Source organism: Oryctolagus cuniculus, chromosome 13 (genome assembly GCF_051225735.1).
Source record: "Oryctolagus cuniculus isolate XC-2025 breed Fujian yellow rabbit chromosome 13, ASM5122573v1, whole genome shotgun sequence".
Taxonomy (NCBI): Eukaryota; Metazoa; Chordata; class Mammalia; order Lagomorpha; family Leporidae; genus Oryctolagus; species Oryctolagus cuniculus.
Window position 1 is genome coordinate 48,119,023 of NC_142879.1, and position 25,526 is coordinate 48,144,548.

General features: G+C 39.6%; 1 protein-coding gene across 3 annotated transcripts in view; it reads right to left on the reverse strand.

Moving 5' to 3' along the window:
- The window catches only part of DNAJC1 (DnaJ heat shock protein family (Hsp40) member C1), a 197,398-nt gene that overhangs the window by 1,744 nt on the left and 170,128 nt on the right, over positions 1–25,526 (reverse strand). For all 3 annotated transcript variants that reach the window (XM_002717400.6, XM_089311558.1, XM_089311557.1), the window contains 3 exons: positions 21,970–22,089; positions 7,168–7,216; positions 957–1,405 (listed from right to left, as the gene is read on the reverse strand). In XM_002717400.6, the coding sequence (XP_002717446.2) occupies positions 957–1,405; positions 7,168–7,216; positions 21,970–22,089 (618 nt within the window). The remainder of the gene's footprint in view (positions 1–956; positions 1,406–7,167; positions 7,217–21,969; positions 22,090–25,526) is intronic.

A 25,526-nucleotide genomic window follows, 5' to 3' on the forward strand; every position in this document is an offset into this window, starting at 1 on the left:
GTGAGCTGGAGAGGATGGGAGAATCTTGCTTTCCAAATACATCAACTAATAATATTTTCTTTTTCTCCTCAGGAACTCCCAACTTCATGATTTTAAAGTGGGTGATAGGTAACTCAGGGGAAGTGCATGGCCACAGCCAGATCTTCCAGCTAGAATTTCAGTTAAAAAAATGTAAACATCAGCCAGCCCAGAGGCTGCCACAGGACAGACACAGGCAGAGGGCTGGTGGCTGTGATTTCTTAGTGCTCCCACTGCCTCAGACCACAAGGACAGACGTCCCTGAGACAGTGTGGGTCGGGAAAGGCTCGAGTTGAGATCACCCTGAAGCTCTGCATGGTCGGACTGTGCCAAGAGAAGCCCTGGCTCTCCAGGGGCTACACCTCGGCTTTCCTCCCATCTGGGTTTTTGTGAACTCTTTCAGCTATAAACAAAAGACACTTCCATTGTAAACAGCCCTGGTCGTAGAGCCCAAGCCGAATCCCAGACGTCAGTGTCACACTTGACCCCAAACGAAAATTCCACCTGAGACCTGTAAGCAATGTCCTGTGGCTGCCAGTGCCACCTGCGCTCCCCAGCCTCCTGGGGGGAGGCTTGGTACAAAGCCAGACCCCTCTCCTGCCTGGCTGTGTAGAGAGCCTGCAGGCCCAGCCCCCGCTTCGCAAAATGCAGATTCTCAGGCAGGCAGGCTGGAGTGGGTGAAGTTTATGCTGCACACTGAATTTTCTCCGGGACCGTGTAACCACTCAGCTTGGAACCCCAACTTCGTCTACACACACCTGGCACCCAAGGGCATGGACTCACAGGCTGCAGGAGAAATGTCCTAGCAGAGGACTGGTTGATGGGAGACCGCCTTAACAGTAAGCAAAAGACAGAGAACAGGGTGGAAGAAGAGCAGGTAGAGCAGCTGCAGGATCATCACACCTGTGAAAAGGCCCTTCCCAGGCCCCTGCACCCACCTTACTCTTGGACGGGACGCACTTGGCGATTCTGTCCCAGCGCTCTGAGCACCCCTTGGGGTACTGCTGCAATGCCAGCTCCAGCAGCTTCTGCTGATTCTGAGTCCACGGCTCCTCAGCTGCCCCGTTTCTGTCTTTTTTCTGGCTCTCCTCATCGCTGGATTCATTCTGCTCTGACAAATCAAAATCCCTCTGCCTCTTCCCTCGGACCTTCTCCTCAGACTCCGCCCTTGGGGCCTTGTCCAGCAGTCGGGCTGGCTTCCGCTTCCGAGGCTGGGCTTCTTCCACCTCTGTCTCCTGCTCAGCTGGGTCCTCCTCCTGCTCGGCCTCCTCCTGGGCCCCCTGGGCAGCTTCTCGCTGGGTAATGATGTCATCTGGCAAGGCTGTGGCTGTCTTGACGGGCCTGGAATTCTGAACTGTGGATTTGAGTTCAGAGAGTCGAACCATCCCTAAGGAAGCAGCCACACACAGAGGAAGGTGAATTCAGGTGACAACAGCAGCTACCCACCACACATCAGGCAGTGTGCTAGGCTCTTTGCATTTATTATTTAACTAATTCATTTTTACTACTGTAGATACATAGCTATCATGATCCTAACTGTTGTTGAAGGGTTTTCTTTTTTTTTTTTTTTTCATTTTATTTGAAAGGCAGACCTACACAGAGATAGAGAGAGAAACATTGATTTTTCCATTCACTGCTCCACTCTCCAAATGCCTGCAACAGCCAGGGCTGGGCCAGGCTAAAATCAAGAGCCTGGAATTCCATCCTTGTCTCCTACGTGGGTGGCAGGACCCTATGCATTTGAATCATCAGCTGCTGCCTCCCAGGGTGGGAGTTAGCAGGAAGCTAGAATTGGGAGCAGGGCTGAAGCTTGTACCCAGGCACTCCCATATAGGATGCAGGTGTCCCAAATGGTGTCTTAATTGCTGCGCCAAATGTCTGACCCTCATTACCCTGATTTTACAGATGAGGAAAGAAATTTCAGGAAACAGCAGAGGCAGGATTTGAACCAGTTCTGTCTGATTTCAAGTCTCTGTCCTTTTCAATAATGAGTACACACAGAATCATGTTGTGAGCAAAGAATGGAAAGATCTCTTTGAGAAGGAACAACCTGCTGTTTACTATGTAGGGAGGGTATTTTCAACACAGAGTTCTCATCAATTTCATCAACTTAACTGACAAACTGTTGCTTTAGGCAGGCAAGTATACAACTATATTAAGCTTGCAGAAGAATTTTGAAACATAGAAAACAATTTTATTAAACAGTTTAGATCCTTAAATAAGGGGTGAGTGTTGTGATGCAGGTTAAGCAACCGCTTGGGATGCCCACATCCCATATCAGAGTGCTGCTTAGAGTCCTGGCTCCTCCACTAACAATCCAGCTTCCTGCTAGTGCATCCTGGGACAGTGGATGATGGCTTAAATTCTTGGGCCCCTTCTGCCCATGTTGGAGACTGGATGGATGGATTTCTGGGCATTTGAGGAATGGATCAACAGTTGAAAGATCTTCTGTTTCTGTCACTATGCCTTTTGAGTAGATGGAACGACAAAAACAAACCCTTTTAATAGGACAGAACAGCTGACACAGCATTAATACCATCAATATGGCAGGTTATAGTAACACGAAAGGACAAAGAACAAAAATTCATGATTAACAAAGGAAGAAACACAAATAACTAATATGTACTACAAATAAGCAAATTATCATTTTTCATTTTTTAAAGTAGCAGTATCTCTTTTTTAAAAAAGATTGATTTGAGAGGCAGAGAAAGATATGTCATGACATAATGTGTCGCTCCCCCTCTTTGCGGAGGAATGACACAGGACCCTGCGCTGTTCTTTCGTCTGCTCGGCCCTTCCCGGGTTGGCTGCTGGTTCTTCCCGGGTTGGCTACCGTCCCTTCCACCTCCGTGGAAGGGCGGTTCCCCCTGCCACTTTCCCCACTTCCGCGGGGGAGGGGCACACCGCCGGCCGGCTCTCTCGGGGGCTGCTCAGGTGTTCCTTCAGATAGATGTTCCCCTTAGATGTTCCTAGTGCATGTTGTCTCTCTCCTCCTTTATAGTCCTCTTCCACCAATCCCAACTCTGCTACCCACACGCCGAGTATGCTGCTCTCCTCCAATCAGGAGCAGGTCCTGCAGTTTATTGGTTGAACTGGAGGCAGCTGTGTAGAAGCTGTTTACTCCTCTCCCAGCGCCATATTGTGGGAGAGCAGATGCATAGAATAAGTCTTAATTCCAGTAACTTAGTCTAGTCCGAGTTGCTCCCCACAATAATGCATGCCCCCAATCACCTTTCAATTATTAAACTGGTAAAGATCAGAAAGTATGACATCACCCAGCACTGGGGAAGATACTCAAAATACATATATTCATATTTTGTAGTAGAAACAGAAACCGGTCTGGCTCAGGGCTGCCCAATAAAAAAATCTCTGATTCTATTAACCATTTGATATGTCACTGAGGAACTAAGATTTTAAAAAACTTTATTTATTAACTTGAAAGGCAGACAGAGAAGGAGAAAGAGGGAGGGAAGAAGAGCAAAATACATCTTCCTTTCATTGGTTTACTTCACAAATGGCTGTAATAACTGTGGCTGGCCAGGCCTGAGAAGAATGTACCCAAACTGAAAGATAAATTCTTATTGTATTCTCTTTTATAAGGCAGTCATAGAGACAAGCAGAGAGACAGGGAGAGAAATCTTCTCCTGCTGGTTCAGTTCCCCAGTGTCCACAACAGCCAGGGTTGTACCAGGAGGCCGAAGGCAGGAGCTAGGAACTCTATCCAGGTCTCCCATGTGAGTGGCAGGGGCCCAAATGGGCCATCTCCCATTGCCTTCTTAGGTGCATCAGCATGGAGCTGGAATGGAAGTGGAGCAGCCCTGAACTCAAACTGGCGCTCCAATATGGGATGCCAACATCTCAGGTGGCAGCTTAACTCACTGTACCACAATGCTGGCCCAGGATTTTTACATGTGCAGAATTTATTATGCATATTCATGAAATGAGGTCTTAGTGTGCACATGTCATTAGCATGATCTCCATAAATGGTTATGTGTCCCATCAACAAATAATATATAACTCAATATACGCACATTTGTAAATTATATCTACATATCAGACTATCAGTATATTATTATAAAACACATATGAAAGAGAAAATAAATTTAAAGATATGATGAAAAACAATAATCACCGGCGCTGCAGCTCAATAGGCTAATCCTCCGCCTTGCAGCGCCGGCACACTGGGTTTTAGTCCCGGCCGGGGCGCCGGATTCTGTCCCGGTTGCCCCTCTTCCAGGCCAGCTCTCTGCTGTGGCCCGGGAGTGCAGTGGAGGATGGCCCACGTGCTTGGGCCCTGCACCCCATGGGAGACCAGGAGAAGCACCTGGCTCCTGGCTTCGGATCAGCATGGTGCGCCGGCCGCAGCGCGCCGGCCGCGGCGGCCATTGGAGGGTGAACCAATGGCAAAGGAAGACCTTTCTCTCTCTCTCTCTCACTGTCCACTCTGCCTGTCAAAAAAAAAAAAAAAAAAAGAAAAGAAAAGAAAAAAAAAGAAAAACAATAATCTAAAAATATTAAGTGGGTTGGGAGTCTGTCACAGCAGTTAAGATGCTGCTTGGGATGACTACATTTCTTTTGGGATACCTGAGTTTGAGTCCTGGCTCTGCTTCTGATTCTAGCCCCTGCCAATGCACTCCTTGGAAGTGATGGCTCAAGTACTTGGGGACCTGCCACCCATATGGGGGACCCAGATTGACTTCTGAGCTCCTGGCTTTGGCCTAGCCCAGCCCTGGCTGTTGCAGGCATTTAGGGAGCAGGCCAGCAGATGAAAGTTCTCTCCCCGGCTGCCTTTCAAATAAATAAAAATTTAGAAAGAAATATTAAATGACAAAGTATTCTTAGGAAAATATTAATAATAATAAAAACAACAAGAGGCTGGTGTGGTGGTGTAGCAGGGGAAGCCACTATCTGCAATGCTGGCATAACATGTGGGTGCCAGTTTGTGTCCCCACTGCTCCATCTCCAATCCAGCTCCCTGCTAGTGGCCCAGGAAAAATAGATTGGGCTCCTGACATCCATGTAAGAGATTCAGATGAAGCTCCTGGCTTCGGCCTGGCCCACTGCAGCCATTTGGAGAATGAACCACCATTTGGAATCACACACTTTCTCTCTTTCCTCCTCCTCTCTGTAGTACTAAAAAAAAAAAAAAAAAAAAAAAAGGGCTAGCTACAAATTTAGTTTATTTTGGCATCTGAGTTTTAAGGCCATCATAGTAGAAAAAGATAACTCACAAAGCCAAATACATCCAAGTGTAATGTACTGCTGGCTATATGTACTGTACTTTGATATTTACAAGTTGTTTTTGCAAAAATGCAAGGTGTTACACTTCTATATTTTCAACAAATGAATTCAAATTGTTTGCAAGTTTCAAATTCTATTTTTAATATTTCATCTGTTGAAATGCAAGTTTTTGTAAGTCACATTATTTTGGCCACACAGAATAATTATCAAATGAAGAAATATTTTTAATTGCCTATTTTCTTTCTACAGCTTAAAAATGGTTCAAAGAAATTACTTCCACATTTATTGTTAAAAAGTATATTTTGTAGAAACAATTTATTTTAATATTGGCCAGAAAATTTAGAGCTATTTGGGTGAAAAGGTGAAATTGACAATCTTCAAATTCAACAACTTAAAAAATTATTTATGTATTTTCATTTGTTTGTAATTTCATTTCATTCATTGTTTGTATTTCATTTATTTATTTGTAAGGCAGAGAGACAAAGACAGATATCTTCCTCTGTTGGTTCACTCCTAAAATGCCCACAATAGCTGGGGCTGGGTTTTGATGAAGCCAGGAGCCTGGACTCAATCTGGGTCACCCATGTGCATTGCAGGGAAATTCGGTAATTTTTAAAAGTATTTACTTTGTCAAAATATAGCAGGAAGTGTCTGTGTGACTGTAAATATTTCTGTGGTTGTGTATCACTTGAGTCTAGAGTTATCTATAAATTCACTCACCTGGGTATTTTGTTGCATTATTGAAAGTGAAAGCATGAGTGATAAGGTCACTCTAACTTTCAGCATTGTGGAATTCTCACTTTTCCCTAAGGACACCTGGGTGCCATATGTCACATGTACCCTCTGATAATGGATACAGTGAAACATGGACATAAGTCTGTATATTAAATATGAGAAGGCTTAATTCTTTTCCATTTTAAGATAACAATACAAATCAGTAGATTCTAATACAGTCTTCTTATATTCTAAAGGATCATCCTGTGAATTTCATTTTGGAGACCAATACTTCATGACAATAAAATGAAAAAATAAAAAAAAAGGAAAGAATAAAAATGTTCAGTAATAAAACTTGTTAAACCATGGGGAATCTATATTATGGGCTACTTTCACACCATTAAAATGATGACAGACATATTTTTACATGAGTACATGGAGTGAACAAATGTAAAACAGTATTATGGTACAGTTTCATTGTTATAAAATTATGTACATATTTGTGTATCAAAAAAGTAAGAAACATCTCTCAAAGTAACAGTGAGTAGATTACATGTGATTTTTATTTTCATCCTTTTTTTATCTGTATTTTCTTGAGTTTCTAATAACAAATATTCTTTTCATGTTTACTATCACAACTCTCACAAAAAAGTGCCAAAAACTTGAATTTGGTGGTGACTCTTATCTGCAGCAGCAGCAGCTCATTTCTGCCTTGTGTGTCACCCTATTCAGCCAGTTTTTCTCTAAACCTTTCGGTTTCAAAGTCTGAAAGGTACCCATGAAAGCATGAAAGTGAGCTTTGTCACCCACTGGCTGACTCCCCTGATGTTGCAACTTCCAGAGCTGAAGGTCTCCCACATAGGTGCCAAAAACCCAATTACTTGAGCCATCTTTGCTGTTTCCCAGGGTCTGCAATAGCAGGAAGCTGGAGTCAGGAGCCAGGGCCCACAATCAATGCAATGTGGGATGTGGTGTCTTACCTGCGAGGCTAAATCCAAGCCTCTTGTTAGTACCAACTGTAATGCAGAGCTAGATTTGATACTTGTAATTCAACACTTTTTAAGAGATAATGATGGCTAGAGTCCACTGCACCAAACTACCACAGCACAGTATATTTAAAGAAGTTTACTTAAAAAGAGATTTATTTTGAAGTAACCACTTTAAATTAATGGGATAAAGTGGCTACTAACTCACCTGGGGAGGAGGTAACTGAATCCTTCAGTTGCTTGGCTTTGGTTGTCACCTGTTTCAAAACATAAAAGCAAAACATCTTACTTTCCACATAGCTATTTTAGGTTGAGTGACATATTTCATGTAACATCTGTATGAATGAACAGGATTCACTGAATCTTGGAAGATCTTCAGCCATCAGTCCATTTACTCAACCAAAAGGAAATAAGGCTCAGAGAGATTAAATGGCTCTTTCCTCACTGGAGAATATACCAGTGAGAAAATGACATTCATGCTGAAGATGTTAAAATATAAAAAAGTTTTTCTTTGCATCTTAGAAAGAAACTTAACAACATATAAGACTGACACTAGAAGTGTGGTGGAGTGGGGTAGTTGCTATATTTACATATGTGAGTATGGATCCACAGAAATAATTTTGTTCAGTTTTTTTTTCTTATATAAATGATTGCATATTCTATGCCTCATACTCTTTTTCCATATAACAATGTCCTAAAGATCTACACGTAGATTTCCCTTGTTAACCTTGTTAAAACTGAGAAAACTTACACAGTGTAATATATAAATTTTAAATACACAATTTGGGGCAGCATTGTAACACAGTGGATTAAGCCACTTGTGACACCAACATCCCATATGAGCACTAGTTTGGGTCCTGGTTGCTCCATTTCCAATCTAGCTCCCTGCTAATGTTCCTGGGAAAGCAGCAGCAGAAGATGGCCCAAGTGATGGAGTTCCAGACTCCTGGTTTGGGCTGGCCTAGCCCTGGCTGCAGAGAACATTTGGAGAGTGGATGAACAGATGGAGGCTCTCTCCGTGTGTCTCTTCCTTTCTATTACTCTTCCTTTCAAATAAATATATTAATCTTTTAAAAAATTAAATGTATGGGGCCAGCGTTGTGGTGTAGCGGGTAAAGCCATTCATTTGCAGTGCCAGCATCCCATATGGGTGCCGGTTCAAGTCCCAGCTGCTCCACTTCCGATTCAGCTCTCTGTTATGGCCTGGGACAGCAGTAGAAGATGGCCCAAGTCCTTAGGCACCTGCATCCACGTGGGAGACCTGAAAGAAGCTCCTGGCTCCTGGCTTTGGATTGGCGTGGGGAAGCGAACCAGTGGATGGAAGACCTCTCTCTCTCTCCCTCTCTCTGTGTAACTCTGACTTTTAAATAAATAATCTTTTTGACAGGCAGAGCGGACAGTGAGAGAGAAAGAGACAGAGAGAAAGGTCTTCCTTTGCCGTTGGTTCACCCTCCAATGGCCGCCGCGGCCAGCGCGCTGTGGCCGGCGCAGCACACTGATCAGAAGGCAGGAGCCAGGTGCTTCTCCTGGTCTCCCATGTGGGTGCAGGGCCCAAGCACGTGGGCTATCCTCCACTGCACTCCCTGGCCACAGCAGAGAGCTGGCCTGGAAGAGGGGCAACCGGGACAGAACCCAGCTCCCTGACCGGGACTAGAACCCGGTGTGCCGGCACCGCAGGGCGGAGGATTAGCCTATTGAGCCGCGGCGCCAGACAATAATCTTTTTTTTTTTAAGATTTATTTATTTATTTGAGAATCAAGAGTTACACAGAGAGGGGAGAAAGAGACAGAGAGAGAGAGACAGAGAGAGAGAGAGAGAGTGTCTTCCATCCGTTGGTTCACTCCCCAACTGGCCGCAACTGCCGCATCTGCGCCGATCCGAAGCCAGGAGCCAGAAGCCTCCTCCGGGTTTCCCCCGTGGGTGCAGCGGCCCAAGGACTTGGGACACAGCAGAGAGCCTGATTGGAAGTGGAGCAGCCGGGTCTCGAACTGACGCCCATATGGGATGCTGGTGCTTCAGGCCAGGGCGTTAACCTGCTGCACCACAGCACCAGCCCCAAATAAATAAATCTTTTTTAAAAAAATTAAATGTACAATTTGATGAATTTTGAACAAAAAAAATCCTATGTAAACAATACCCCAAATTGTAGAACATTCTTTTCACTTCAAAAGTTCCCTTGTGACTCTCAGTCAATCTTTATTCTGCCTTGGACAACCAGTATTCTGGTTTCTATTTGATATTTTCAAAATATGGGGTCAAATTCACTAAAATTTTTTTTTCAAATGGAAAAGCAGCATCTACCAAACAAAGCATCTTCTCTCTCTCCTTCTTTTAAAATATTAATTTTATTGAAGTTAGATTCCATTGTATTCATATACTTTTCTATCTCAATAATCCAAGTATATTCTTGAACCAACATTTCACTACTTTAATGAAATGTGAAAGTAAAACCTCAGAAAGCATGATCCATAAGGGTGCACAGCTAGGCAGATCTGGTATTTCATCTTGGGTTTACCCCATATCACCTGGGTAACCATGAGCAATTTTCTATCTTCTGTCTGTCTCATGTATTACTCCTTAATAGGTGGAAAATAGTATTAATATCACTTGCTCCTTAGATATGTTTTAAGTTTGAAATGAGCTCTTAGCATGATACCTGGCAGACAACAGAGGCTCAATCAATATTCATATTATCTGTTATAATGAAATAGATCATTTGTTTCCTACTCATAGAAAGGGCAGAATTAGAGAAAACATTTAAAGCTGCTTATAAACTCTCTTCAGTTTTATTCTGTACCTCCCTCTCTCTCTACACAACCTTGCTTCCTATTTAGTGGAAACAAATTGAAAATATCTAACATGAGCTGCCTTGACTTCCAAATTTTCAATATGGGGTTTGTGTGCATTATCATATAGGCTTCCCCTCTTTTATCCTGATACAAAGAAAGAAATTATCCTCCCTCCTCTTGAGGCTAAACCTGTCACTTAAATAGAACTGTGTTCCATCAATTAATTTCCTTTGCTTTCATCTTCAACTTCTCCCTTCCCATCAGACATATTCTATAAACCTTCAAACTTGTTTCACGTGGTCTCTATTCTGAAAGATCATCTTCCCTTGATCTTTTCTATTGCAGTTGCTTTCATTAGAGCACCTTCTAGTTTTCCTTTCCTTTCTCTCAATGTTCCTTTGCTGGCTGGCCCCTCCTGCCTCTTGTTTCCTAATGTAAGTGCTCCTCAACATTCTGCCCTTACCACGTGTACGTTCTTTTCATTTTCCCCTCTGGCATCTCATTCCACCCATTTAGCAATAACTTAAAAAGAAATGATTAACCTGTGTCTCTGGCCCTGAGCTCTACCTTGGAACGTCAGTCTCACAAGAGATGACCATGTAACAATAGATCATCAGACATAACAAGGACTTCATCTGGCTTACTATGCAACAGGAATTGTTCTAAATATTTGAGATTATTTATATATATACATATATATAAATATATACAAATATATATATACATATACATATATACAAATATATATATATATACATATACAAATATATGGTCACACACATACATAGGGCCGTTGTAGTAGGTTAAGACTCTGCCTGCAGTGCCGGCATTCCATATGGGTACCGTTTCAAGTCCTGGCTGCTCCACTTCCAATCCAGCTCGCTGCTAATGGCCTGGGAAAGTAGTGGAAGATGGCCCCTGCACCCATGTGGGAGACATAGAAGAAGCTCCTGGCTTTGGATGGGCCCAGCTCCAGCCGTTGTGGCCATCTGGGGAGTTAACCAGTGGATAGAAGACCTCTCTTTCTGTAACTCTGCCTCTCAAATAAGTGAATCTTTAAAAATATACATGTACACAGTTTTCCCAGCAGTCATATTAGCTAGGGATATAATTATCCCCAGAGGCCCAGACAGAATAAAACAGATCCAAGATTAGAAAACTAGCGAGAATCCCAATGCATATTTGTAGGGCTTTCACATCTTTGCTGTCAATCACTAGCATATGCTAGCCCTTGAGTCCCAATCTCTCATTTTACAGAAACAGAAACAGACCAAGAGATCTTATGCTATAGTACTTGGCTTTCCTTTCTAATGGTCACTAACTCTTTTTTAAAAAAGATTTATTTATTCACTTGGAAGGTAGAGTTACAGAAAGGCAGAGGCAGAGAAAAAGCCCAACTACTGTGGCCATCTGGGGAGTGAACCAGCAGATGAAAGACCTCTCTCTGTCTCTACCTCTCTCTGTAACTTTTTCAAATAAATAAATAAAATAAAATCTTAAAAAAAAAGAATAAAGTAGGCTATATATTCTGACAGAAAAATTTCAAAGGTAAAATGTTCTGTTTCTTTAAACTTTTAAAAGTAGTTTTAAACATCAAGGTAACCCATGCACAGTTTTTTTAAAAAGCAATACACTTGAGTTTATGACTAAAAACATCATTGCACCTTCACCCACAGACAACCATTTTTGTTCACAGCTCTTTTGAAAGTTGTTAAGGTTATAACTACACACAGCTAAATAACAAGTCTTTCATAAATTATGTATTAAATCCAACCTCTCTTTCACCTCTACCCTGGTCTGAATGAACAACATCTTAAAGCATGGACAAATGAACAGGTTCTTGTCTGGCCTCGTTTCCGGCTTCTCTACCTTCCCTGCCAGTTTCTTTTCTACACAGCAGTCAAATAATCCTTTCAGATCACTGCACTCATTTGCTTTAAATTTTCCAGATGTTTTACATTTCAAAGTAAATTTTTACGTGAGCTAAAAAGGTCTTACATGGTCTGGTTTTCCACTACTTTTTTTTTTTTTTTTTTGACAGGCAGAGTTAGTGAGACAGAGAGAAAGGTCTTCCTTCCATTGGTTCACCCCCAAAATGGCCGCCATCTTCTGGAGTCCCCTCTTAGTCCTCTTCAGCTACACTGACCTCACTGCTGGAACTTGCACACCCTCCACACGCTCTTTCCTTAAAGCCCTTGTAACTTCTGTCTCCTCTGCTTAGAACACACACACTCAGACAAGCTTGTCCTCTCACCTGCTTTGTATCTCTGCTCAAACATCACTTCTTAGAGAAGACTTTTCAGAACCCTATTTTTAAATTGCAACTCCTTTCAATCTGTATCCTAAGTCTTATCCTGTTTTATTTTCCTTCCTATTACTTGTCCCTAAGATTTTCCTTTTACTCCATGCATTCAGTTTCTCTCTTCCTTAATGTAACAGTCTTTGCCTTCATGGTTGCAGCTTAGCTGCAGACCAATTAGCATTCCAGCTCAGTGGAAGGGAAAAATGAACAAGAGCTTTTATACATGTTACTTCAATTATGCTCCTCCGAAAAGAAATTAGTAACAGCAATATCAGAGCTTGGGAGGCTAGGAAACCCAGTGCTGTTGGGCACACACGTACCTGACTATAAATCCATCACTAGAGGAAAGGAGAAAAGATACTTTGGTGATTAACATGCCACAGTCTTCCATAATTCATAGATTTTAAAAACTGAAAAAAACTATCTGTAAAATACATAAAATGTTTAAAATATGAATAGCTATATATAAAAATACTACATAATTATGACCTGGCAAATATTACTCACCATCGAGGCAAGTATTATGCTAGGACTCACACTTCTTGTGCCATTCAGAATGTTACCAATATCAGATTCTCTCCTTTCCTCCAATATCAATTTTTTTGCTCATTCTATCATTCTACATTTTAGTATAGTCAAAAAAATTTTTTAATGCTTTTCTGTTCTTGGAAGAGTTTCTAGCTGCTTTTTTTTTTGGACAGGCAGAGTGGACAGTGAGAGAGAGAGACAGAGAGAAAGGTCTTCCTTTGCCGTTGGTTCACCCTCCAATGGCCGCCGCGGCTGGTGCACCACACTGATCTGATGGCAGGAGCCAGGTACTTATCCTGGTCTCCCATGGGGTGCAGGGCCCAAGCACTTGGGCCATCCTCCACTGCACTCCCTGGCCACAGCAGAAAGCTGGCCTGGAAGGGGGGCAACCGGGACAGAATCCGGCGCCCCAACCAGGACTAGAACCCGGTGTGCCGGCGCCGCAAGGCGGAGGATTAGCCTAATGAGCCACGGCGGCGGCCTCTAGTTGCTTTTTAAAAATTACATACATTTTTCCAGGGGCCGGCGCCATGGCACAGTAGGTTAAAGCCCTGGCCTGCAGTGCCGGCATCCCATATGGGCACCAGTACTACTCCCAGCTCTCCTCTTTCGATCCAACTCTCTGCTATGACCTGGGAAAGCAGTAGAAGATGGCCCAAGTGCTTGGGCCCCTGCACCCATGTGGGAGACCTGGAAGAAGCTCTTGGCTCCTGGCTTCAGATCGGCGCAGCTCCAGTTGTTGACGCCATCTGGGGAGTGAACCAACTGAAAGAAGACCTTTCTCTCTGTCTCTCCCTCTCACTGTCTGTAACTCTACCTCTCAAATAAATAAATAAATAAATAAAATGTTTTAAAAAATTATATACATTTTCCCAAGTTCTCATACTATCCCTTCTTGCTCTCCTTCCCAGGGTCCTGTCATGCAGCCCTTTGTTCTCCTACTCCAATTTGGACTTACTGTTCTCTTGGTCTGCTATGTGGCTGTGGGATGCTGTGATTTTTGTTCACTGTATTGGAGTCACTTTTTTTTTGTGGATTCCATATTGCTGGATAACACATCAGGAAAATTTTAAGAAAAGGTACATTTCCTCATCCCATGTAGTTACCATCAGACTTGGTCTGTTCTAGATTGAGAACATTTCTGCTCACAGTTATCAAGACACTGCTCCTCTTTCTCCCAGAATCTACAGTTCCTTAGGGATCTCATGTCTTTCTGGTTTGTCTTATTTGAAGCCATCTTCTTCACAGAAGTTTTAAAGGTTTATGTATTCTCAGTGTTCAGAAATTTCCCCGGATGTTATTTAACTTTGGCAGGCTCTTACAAAGTTGTCCCAGGTATCCCTACATCTTAGAGAACTTTACTGTATTATTTGAACAGTTATTTTGACTTTTTTTTTTTGTCACTGGAATCCTTCTAATTAGATTGGAACCTCTGGGAATGATTCCTGTGTTTCTTATTTTTCTGTAATACCTTAAAATTATTTGTCCTTTTTGTTCTCTCTAGGTTGTTTTTCCTAATAACTTTCAACTATCCTACTTCAATTATTTGGGTACTTATTTTTGTTCTGATTAGTTTTTCATGCCATCCTCTCCTTTGTTCTATGATTCCAATATTTTCTTGGCTATCTAATGCTCAAATGCTGCTACAGTTAATTAATTTTAGAAGACTGGAATAAACTAATTCTAGAAGGCTGTTACTACCTTACCTAAAGATATTTAACCAATGAAACACCAAAAGGTCATTAATATTCTCAGTTATGTGCATAAATACAAGAATCTGAATTATTTTCAAATCATACCCAACTGTTTCAAAAAATAACTTTATGTGACCACACAGACTTTCTTGGAGATGTAATACACTCATTTTCATTAGGTCATATGAGAAAAATGATATGATTTCAAAGATGCCAAAAAATTTGCTAAAATTTCACATCTACTCCTGGAAATAACTGTAATAATTCAAAACAGAAAAAAATCAACTGGAAGGAAACTTTCCATTTATACTATGCATATCTCTCATATCAATGAATAATATTAAAATTAATGGCCACGCATTTGGTTCCCTTACTATACTGGAGAACAACAAAAAAAGGTATGCATTAATCAATACTATTGCAATTTAATATTTCTCTGGAATTACTAAGGCAATTATGTAAAATAACAAAACAAGATATAAAGAAAATGGAAAAGAATTATTTCAGAAGACATGACAGGTCTGTCCTAAAATCCTAACGAAGGAATATAAACTATATTTAGAAATCAGTAATAACTAAGGTGTCAAGCTACTGAAATCAGTGCTATTACAATTTTTACTTATTTAATGGGTGATAATGAAAAATAAAAAATTGGCAAGTGTTGACAATATTAGGAAAAGGCCTCTCACATATCACCAAGTGGGATTGTGTATTGTTATAACCACTCTGGAAGCCAATTTTAGAATCATTAAAAACTCTAAAAACATTCATATACTTTTTTTTTTAATTTGAGTGGCAGAGATAGCGACAAAAAGATTGAGTTTGTGTGAGAGAGTGAGCTTTACTCCCAAGAGATCTGCAATGGCCAGGGTTGGTCTGGGACTGAAGCGAGGTCCTGGGTATTCAATCCAAGTTTCCCACAGGAGTGACAGGATCCTAATGTATCTGAGTTATCACTGCTGCTTCCTAGCGTCTGCATCAGCAGGAAGACGAGTCAGGAGCTAAGGATAGGTATCAAATCCAGGTACTCGGATATGGGATACAGGCATCTTAACTACTTGGCCAAATACCTACTTCACATTCATATTCTAGAACTAAGCACCACTACTTCTAGATATACAAGTGGAGAAAACACATATAAGTGAAAGATAAATTTTAAAAAAGCACGTACATCTCAATAATTAAAAGCAAAAAAAAGAAATTTAAATGTAGACCAGTACAATACTCCATAATTACATCATAGTAATATGGAATACTATGCAACTGTTTAAAAAAATGATGTGGGTCTTATTTATTGTTATGAAAAGATGTTCATGCTCTTTTTTTGATTTTTTTTTGACAGATAGTTAGTCAGTGAGAGACAGAGAGAAAGGTCCTCCTTGGTTCATCCCCAAATGGCTGCCATGGCCAGAGCTATGCAGATATAAAGCCAGGAGCCAGGTGCTTCCTCCTGGTCTCCCATGCGCGTGCAGGGGCCCAAGCACTTGGGCCATCCTCCACTGCTTTTCTGAGCCACAGCAGAGAGCTGCACTGGAAGAGGAGCAACCGGGACTAGAACCCGGCGCCCATATGGGATGCCAGCGCTGCAGGCGGAGGATTAACCAAGTGAGCCACAGCGCCGGCCTCGATGTTCATGTTCTGTAATGATGTGAAAAGAACAGAACTAATAACTAATAGAGACTAACATTGTTAATTATATATATGTATGTATATATATATATATACACACACACACACACACACACATATAAGAAAACTAAAGTCCAGAATACTATTTATAAGGATTATTTTTTATTATGGTTAAGGAAAAATTTAGTTGAGTGTGTTAAAATTTTGCTGTGGAAATAGTTTTATCAAAAAAGGTCTAATGATAAAAGTTTAGACAAAATGTAAATATTGTACAATAAAGCAGAATTAAGTAGTGGTAAGAACATACTAGGTGAAAAATCCAAATATCTGTTTCGTCCCAATTCCACTAATACTTGCATCAGCTTGAACAAATGTCTTAGCAACAGTTTACTCAGCTGTAATATGTAAATAACAGCTGCCTATTTATTGTGATGATCAAGTAAAATAAAACAGTTATATGTCACTTACGGTTTGTCAGCATTGGACCACATATAACATAGTGGACTCATAAGAATAAATCACCAGGGCCAGCACTGTGGTGTAGTGGGTAAAGCCACCGCCTGTAGTGCCAGCATCCCATATGGGCGCTGGTTCGAGTTCTGGCTGCTTCACTTCCAACCCAGCTCTCTGCTATGGCCTGGGAAAACAGTAGAAGATGGCCCAAGTCCTTGGGACCCTGCACCCACGTGGGAGACCTGGAGGAAGCTCTTGGCTTCAGATCGGCGCAGTTCTGGCCGTTGCAGCCAACTGAGGATTGAACCAGCGGATGGAAGACCTCTTTCTCTTTGCCTCTCCTTCTCTGTCTGTGTAACTCCGACTTTCAAATAAATAAGTAAATCTTTAAAAAAAAAAAAAAAAAGGAATATATCACCTGAGCAGGCATAGTGGGTAAAACTGCTGCTTGCAGTGCTGGCATCCCATATGGGTGCCTGCTCCACTTCAAATTCAGCTCCCTGCTAATGGCCTGGAAAAGCAGCAGAAAATGACCCAAGTACCTAGGCCCCTGCACCCATGTAGGAGACCTGGAACAAGTTCCTGGCTCCTGGTTTCTTCTTGGCCCAGCCCCAGCCATTGTGGCCATATTGGGAATGAATCAGCAGAGGAAATACCTGCGTCTCTCTCTCTAACTCTACCTTTCAAATAAATAAATCAATCTTAAAAAGACTATCACCTGATGATGCCACATTTGCCTTAGTTTAAGCGTAGGTTTTAATGTTTGCACAATGACAAAACTAACAATGCATTTCTTAGAAGGTATCTCCATCATTAAACAGTGTGTGACTATATATTTGAAAGCTTTGAAAGGTATAAAATACTACAAAAATAACGGAATAATCAATAGTATCACTAAAGCAGAATAAAAACGTTGTGCAGGTGTTTAGCACAGCAATTAAGACACCTGCATTCCATTTCTGAGTGCCTGGGTTTGAGTACATGCTCTGCTCTCCAGTCCAGCTTCCTGCTACTGTGCATCCTGGGAAGCAGTAGCTAATGGCTCAAGTACCTGGGCAGACCAGGATTGGGTTCCTGGCTCCTGGCTTTGGCCTGGCCTGGGTCTGACTGTTGCCGGCATTTGGGGAGGGAGCCAGTGAGAGCTCTTTCTGCCTTTAGTAAATAAATAAAAATATGAAATGTTAGCTTGATAACTAATTAGTTTGCTAACTAAATTTTTTAAAGTTCTCATATACAGTTTATAATCATGTCTTATGGGTAATTCTGTTCAATGTTAAGACAGAAATGATGACATGGAATATAAATCGGTAAGCTTGTGGTCTAAAAATCATAGAATATTTAGCAAAACTCTACCCATATCTATAGAGAGATTAATCAATTAATTATACAATTTTAACTTATGAACACAAAAGGACCTAGGCCCTCAATGTAATCCATTATCTTTCTTTCTCTGACAGGTAACCAAGTTGTCTGAAATTCTTAGAGCAATCATTTATATCCTTGGAACTTGAAAACTCCTATTAAAACACAAATATAAGTATGTGTGTGTGTGAGAGACAGAGAAAGAGAGACAGACATTTGGTAACACATTACATGATCAGGCACCATGTTGGTTATAAGATTAACTAGTGAGCAATCCCTCAAGGAGAATGAGATAAGGAACCATTCATTTATATCATTAAGTCTGTGAGGTTGTGAGGGAAGAAGGGAGGGAGAAAAGTATGGAATTAGGCCCAGACCTAGGGAACTGCTACAGTAGGAAGCTGGTAAGAGGACGATGTGGATGAAGCCAGAAAGACTACCCTTGTCATTTTCATTATTCTATATAGAGACTGTCTGACTCAAAAAGTAGTAGCAATATATTTGCCAAGCTAATAACTATATATTTAGTTTACTGATACACCATAAAACTTATTTTCAATTGAAAAATCCCACTCCTATGTTTTTGAAATAACTACTATAACAATAATGTACAGGAGCTGGCACTGTGGCACAGTGGGTTAAAGCCCTGGCCTGAAGTGCCGGCATCCCATATGAGCGCTGGTTCTGGTCCTGGCTGCTCCTCTTCCGATCTGGCTCTCTGCTGTTACCTGGGAAGGCAGTAAAAGATGGCCCATGTCTTTGGGCCCCTGCACCCACGTGGGAGACCTGGAAGAGGCTCCAGGCTCCTGGCTTCGGATTGGTGCAGCTCTGGCCGTTGTGGCCATCTGGGGAGTGAACCAGCGGATGGAAGACCTCTCTCTCTGTAACTCTGTCTTTCAAAGAAATAAAATTTTTAAAAAAACCCAATAATGTATAAATGCCTATAGATATTTCTCTGCCTCTTCTCTAGTTGTAGCAATGTAAAATAAAATTGGGGATTTTTAAATGTTTTCTCCTACTCTTCGCTTGTATAAAGGGTTCCTTATCTAACTACACACCTCTCTTCCCTCACTATGGCACTAGCTAATTATAAAGTCTGTTTAAATCTAGCTGCCTGTCTTATTTTGCTGCCTACTTGGACCTTTTTGAAGCAGGCAGCAATGTCCAGTCTGATATCATAACCAGAATGCAAGAGATTAGTGATCATGGAGAGAAGCAGAATCAGTTTACATCCTTTCAGGCTAGAGAATAGTATTACTTCACAAGCAAGAAATCTGAAGCTCACTGACCTTGATTTAGAAAACCTGCAGTTACTAATCACATTAAAGTTGATTTTACAAGCCATACAGTTTTTGTTTTCTCTGTTATTTTTACAATTTCAGTGTCCTTTGTGGTTACCTAAAATATTTGCTCAAAGGTATATATTAACATCTAAAATATTTAATCTATAATAATAACAACATAGGTTTTACAGTTTTAGGTGTATCTGATTTAAAATGTAATTTGCATCAATTTTTTAAAGCTAAAAATACTGCTCATATCTATCCAGAGTAGAATTTAGCAATCTAGTTCTGCTAATTATGACAGTTAACATCCTTAATTCCTTTCCTAATCGAGGCATAAAATATGGTTTTTTTGTTTTGTTTTTTGTTTTTTACTGTAAAGTGTCAATCCAAATGAAGAACCATATGGATCCTACCACTGGCACACTCTCACCTTTTCCCCCAAAAGGTCAATTGTTTCTAGAAAGAAAGAGAACTAAGCCTGAAGCTACAAATTCAGAAAGGAAATCGGGTCAAAGAACAGCTGTGCGGAGAGAACTGGTCAGACGATCAGGTCAGTGTGCAGAGGTTCTTCTGACAGCCAACTGAAGCTGACTTCTTTTTCAGAATCACATACTTAATGAAAACAAATCTAATTAGCACCATAAGTCAAGAAGAAGCATAAATGATGTTTGAAGGTGTGCTTAACTTTCACTGAACTTTCTAGTGAAGGAACTGCACTTGCTGAACCCATTTTATTTGCCCCACAGCGATTCACAGGTCACTCCTCCGAGTTACTAACTCAAGTTACCTGAATCTTCAGACATCTACTCTCTTTTAGTCAGAGTAACTTCCTGCACATGTGTGTGTAGTTACTGAAATACATGCCCAGCTTTGGAGATGCTGCTCACAGAATGAAAACGGAGAGTTTGTCTCTCTCTCTCTCTGTGTATTATATATATGAGTGTTACATATATATGTGTTACATATATATATAATACACATATACACACATATATATATACATATACTGACAAAGAGGAAAGGGTTACAATGGCATTTTTTTTGCTGCCACAAAATTCAAGTTTATTAAAAATTTATTTCCAAGGTAAAAACAAAATGAAAGAACAACTTAAAAAGCCAAGTTTTCTACTTCCATGATAAAAGAAAAAAATATCTGTTGCAGCCATAAAATCAGTGTCCTTTGGGTAAATCTGGAGAAAAAACTGAAATACATGGGATGAGTTCACAAAAGATTTAAAATAATGCCCATGGCTGCACCAAAATTATTCTTGTAAATTAATTACAGATATCCAAATCTATGAGACTGTTGGTTACATAACTTATGTTCTTAGCAGTTTGTAAACTTTCACCTCTCTCCTAGATAAAAATATAAACCAGATTTTATCTGTTTATAACAGCAAATTAATTAAAAATGTTGCTCTACTCAGTTCCCTGTTTGCCTTTAGCACTACAGAGCCTCAAAGAAATATTATTTAAAAAGTTAGTCAGAGGTGGTACTGTCTTCAAAGGAGTAACTGAACTAAAAATTTGAGGCCTTTTAAAGCAATGTTTTGTAACTTTCTAAAAATTACCTTAGTAATTATTGTTAATCATTTTTAATAGCTGCTGTATAATTAGAGGGTCATAGTATTTAAATTAAAATATCAATAACCATGAAATGTTTCTAACTTGGTCAAGTCCTTATAGAGAAGTGTACTAGCTTATCTTTCACAATCTTAGAAAGCAAGATTATAAAATGTACGCCCAGCAACACACTCCTCACGAATCATAGCAGAGAAGTTTGTCACAAGATCCAACTGCTATTGCCCCCATAATTAGACTTTAACTCTGAGTAAAAATAATGCAAAGCTTATTATAAAAATTCAAATAAAATAACTATATAGAAATAACAGTATTCATATATATAGCTTAAAATTCTCCAAGAAAGCCTAATCTAAAAAAAAAATTTAACAGTAATATTTTTGTAAGTTTGTCTTTAAAAAGTGGAAGTCCATAGAAAATAGCAGTTACAACAAAGCTTTTTTATGAAAGCTGTGTTTAGTATTCATTTTGTAGGGTTTTAAAAAATTATTACCTAAAAACCCTAATGGCATACTTACAGAATTGAAGGGAGCATTTAAATCTTGGCTTTCAGTAGCCTCTTATGTACTTTTAGATCGGTAAGATTTATTTAAAGTAAACTTAGTAAAGAATATTTACTAACCTTTGTGAAATTATTGATAATAAAAATAAGGATTTTTTCTCTATTTCAATCAAACATTTACTGTATATTTAGTTCATATCAGGCACTGTGCTAGGTGTTTTTAAGAAGATTCTTTAAATTTCCTGAAAAAGCATCCTAAGTGTTAGGTCAAACCCTTTCCAGGTAAATACTTTGTATTTTAAATGTTAGTTATGGCTAACATAAATATAGGAATATTTGTATCTATAAGATCTATATGTGTATATATTACGTATCTACATATTCTTCTTGTTAAAAAATCTGTCAAAATGAATGTTTAGTATCATCTGAAAGAAAAAGGCAAACATTTTGTTTGTATGACAGGAATATTGTTTTAATTAATCCAAACCACCTGTCTAAATGTAATAGCAATCTGTACTTCAGGGCTAAAAAGACCCAGTTGACATATAACCTCTCTAATTATGATCAGTTTGAGATCTATCTGTTCCACAATTAAAGGAGTCACTATAAACACAAAAACTGGCCTTGTTTTTATGTGATTAGGTTACAGTAGCTTGAGTCTCTAAATACTAAAATTCCTCCCACAGCTGTTAATGGTGAACCTGGGGACTGGTTCACATCTGCTTCTTGCTTATTTCATTAATGGTTCACTCCCAAGTCCTAAAAGGATTGTAGCTTTTCTCCAAAGATAATGTTGGACCCATCTATGTCTGCCTTCTATGCATACATAGTTGGGTTACTCTGTTGTGTCACTCTCCACACAATGCAAATCTGAGTGAACTCACATCTGTTACAGATCGACCCAATTCGTGGGCAATCTTTTCCCATCGACCTGGGGTTCCTCCTGGGAACTTAACCATACTTCTTGTCAGCTGGCTAAGGTCCTCTTCTGTCCATTCGGGTGCCTACAAAACATTAAAGAAAATAAAGAGGTAATTGGGAAAAAGGTTGTTAAAACATTTAACAAACCTGTAAAACAAATTACTGGCAATGTGTTTTCTGCATTAAAAAAATAAAGTGTATCTAAAATGTATAATAATAAAATATATATTATATGCAACAGTTTGAGTTGAATATTAAATGCAAAGCTCCAGCATCCTTTTAAGATTTCCCGATGTATACCAAAAAAGAAATACGACAAAAGCAGGATTTTGAAGACATTAAAAAACAAGACATTTCAGTTTTGCATTAAAGTGAGACATCATTCTCAAAGCCTATGAAATGCAATGTTGCTCACAAATGCCTCACATAGGTTAGTACTAAAAGGCTTGAAGTTTGTTTTTCAGTTATCCTTTAACGAAAACAAACAAAATCAAATCCTTACAAGTATAAATGAAAATGTGAACAAAGAAAATGCTGATTTAGAATCAGAACTGAGACAAAGATGGTTTTTGGTTCATTCTACGTAACAATATTTAACTTAAAAAATAACATTTTCAAGAAGTTTAATTTTTCAAATGCTAGCACTTTATAAAATTTGGAACTAGAAAGAAAATTAGGAACTCTTGTGCCCCACACTTAAACCATCAATCCATACATAGTAACATTTCAATCTGGGGAAGATAAGTGGCTTCTAAAAGTTGACCAAATTATTAGACTGAATAATAAAACACCTTAAAGATTATTATCCACAAAACAAAAATTCTAACAGCAAACAGGCTTTCTACATTTTATCTGTCACAGTGGTCAAACCCAAAACTAAGAAAAAGAAATGATCAAATAACAACCAAGTTAGTTATTTTACATTGTATTGTAGCACTAAGCTATCCTCAACCAGAGCCAGTAACCACTCTGGTATTAAACAATACTCTAGTAGCCAGCAGAGAAATTGAGAAAGCCTACCTTATTTTCCTTTAATGAGAGGGAGGGAGGCAGGGAGAGAAAGGGAGAGAGACAGAGACAGAGAAAGAAAAAGAAAGAAAAGGAAATCTTTGAGGCAAATACCTTTTCTCATCACCATTTCCGATCATGAACAGTCATACATCAGGCAGTTTGCATTACAGAACCATCAGCACAGAACAGCAGTCAGAGGTGAGTGACCCCAGGGACTATCTCCACAGCTACAGCACAGCTTCTCCCTGACACTAATCCTCCCTGTCATTCTCCCACTGTGCTCTAACCACACTGACATCCGCCTGCCTCACTGCAAGCTTAACGGGGCCCTTCCTGACTTTTTACTGTCTCCCCCAATCAATGGTTCCAGCGTGCTCTTTTCACCATGTCCAAATGGCAGCTTCACTCATAATCAAAGTGCACTGCCCCTGTTAAAGGGCTTTCCGAAAGGCTCTCCCATTTGCATTCATTTGCAAAGCAAACTACTTTTATTCACTTTGTTCTGCTATCAAGAATGTTCCCTGAAGCAGATAAATTGGCATAAATACAACCTGCCACTTAAGAGTCAGTAAATAATAGCCAATAGTAGGGAGGATTTTATCAATCATTCTATTTTGTATCCACTAAGAGCTGAAAGCCTCAAACATATTCATCAGTACAGCCCCTACAATACATGCATAAATTCACTTATATAAAAAGGTATCCTACACTGGGTCTGCTTGGAATTTCTTTGATATTTAATGAATATCATAAATCTAATTCTCCGTATCAGATGATTTAAAAATTTATACAGCAGGTTTTTCTTTTTGCTTTATTTAAGAGAAAAAGTATTATTCAGGCACTATTTAGAGTAACATAATTGGATTTTCAAGGAAATAATATTTTTGTTACAAGCTGAAACTTTAAGTAAGTATACCAATTGGTTTCAGAGATGGAAAAGAGTTAAGCTTTAAGAAGAATTTAAATATAAGTTAACAGGACAAAAATGATATCATGAAGAGTATGACACTGAAACTGAATAAAGATACACACTGATACAGTACTCAAACCATACACTAGATTATTGCAATTTCACACTAAATCAAACCATCTAATTTCTGGATTCATTTTAACATTTTTGAAGGAAACAAAATTGTTTAAAATGTCAAAAATAGAAATCATTGTTTCCCATAATAAACTAGTTCCTCAAAATAATTTATATTTTAATTGATTGGCTTTTCAAATAGCTTGCACATAATGAACAATGGGCATTAGAAAAATTTTGATTTTAATTCCTTATTAATGAGTATAAATGCATAATACTTATTTTCGTAAAGAAAAATTGCAAATAAAATATTTGGAATGACATCTTGAAAAATCACCCACTGCTATGACAATCTTTCCTTTTAGTCTTGCAGTAATTTCATGGCCATGGTTTTTATTATTAATGTTAAACAAGGATTGATAATTAGGAAATCTGAGAGAATCTTTTCAGCAATTCATTATTCTCCCTCCTACAGCGGTGAGGCACTTTGGCGAATGTGTAATTCCTCAGCAATAGTTGTGTCTTTAGAAGCAACAGAGCCTACTGTGATCTAGCTACTACAGCAGCCATGAGGGTGGCCATGGTGTGAATGTATTCTCCTTGTTCTAATCTGGGGCCAACTGTAGCTGTGAAAGTCAAATGAATGCAAAGGCATACTGCTTTGTCACTTAAAACCATGTGTGTCCAATATTACTGAAACACTGAGCCAAAAATTCATCTCTACAGTAAAGTAATGGAAGACACCACATGGTGTGGAGACAGCTGTTATGACTACGGAAGCACTCCAATTTTGCATCAGAAAAGCCTCCTCTGGGAATAAATCTCCACAGTAAATACAAAATAAAAAGATTTCAAATTATTCTATATTTTTATGTAATGACTCCAAAACATATTACAAATGTAAGAATTGATTCATATGGAAATTTAAATTGTAGTCCCAAATAATGTGTATTTCGGATGGATTTTTGTCTTTTTGTCATAAAATTCACTATGTTCAAAGATTATGTACCTTTGATAGTCTTTTTTTTTTTTAAGATTTATTTATTTATTTATTTGAAAGACAGAGTTACAGAGAGGCAGAGGCAGAGAGAGAGAGATATTCCATCTGCTGGTTCACTTCCCAAATGGCTGTAACGGCTGGAGCTGGGCAGATCCGAAGCCAAGAGATTCTTCTGTGTCTCCTACCCAGATGCAGGGGCCCAAGTAGCTATCTTCTACTGCTTTCCCAGGCCATACCAGAGAGCTGGGTCAGAACCAGCCCCCTTTGATTGTCTCAATATTCTTGAGCCCAGGGATGGAGGGTGGGGTGGGGTTTGGGGAGGCGTGTCTAGGGGCTGACACTGTGGCACAGCAGGTTAAAGCCCCAGCCTGAAGTGCCAGCATCCCATATGGGTGCTGGTTTGAGTCCCAGCTGCTCCACTTTTTTTCAAAAATATTTTATTAATATAAACATAACAGATTTCATGTCTTTTTCAAGTACAATTC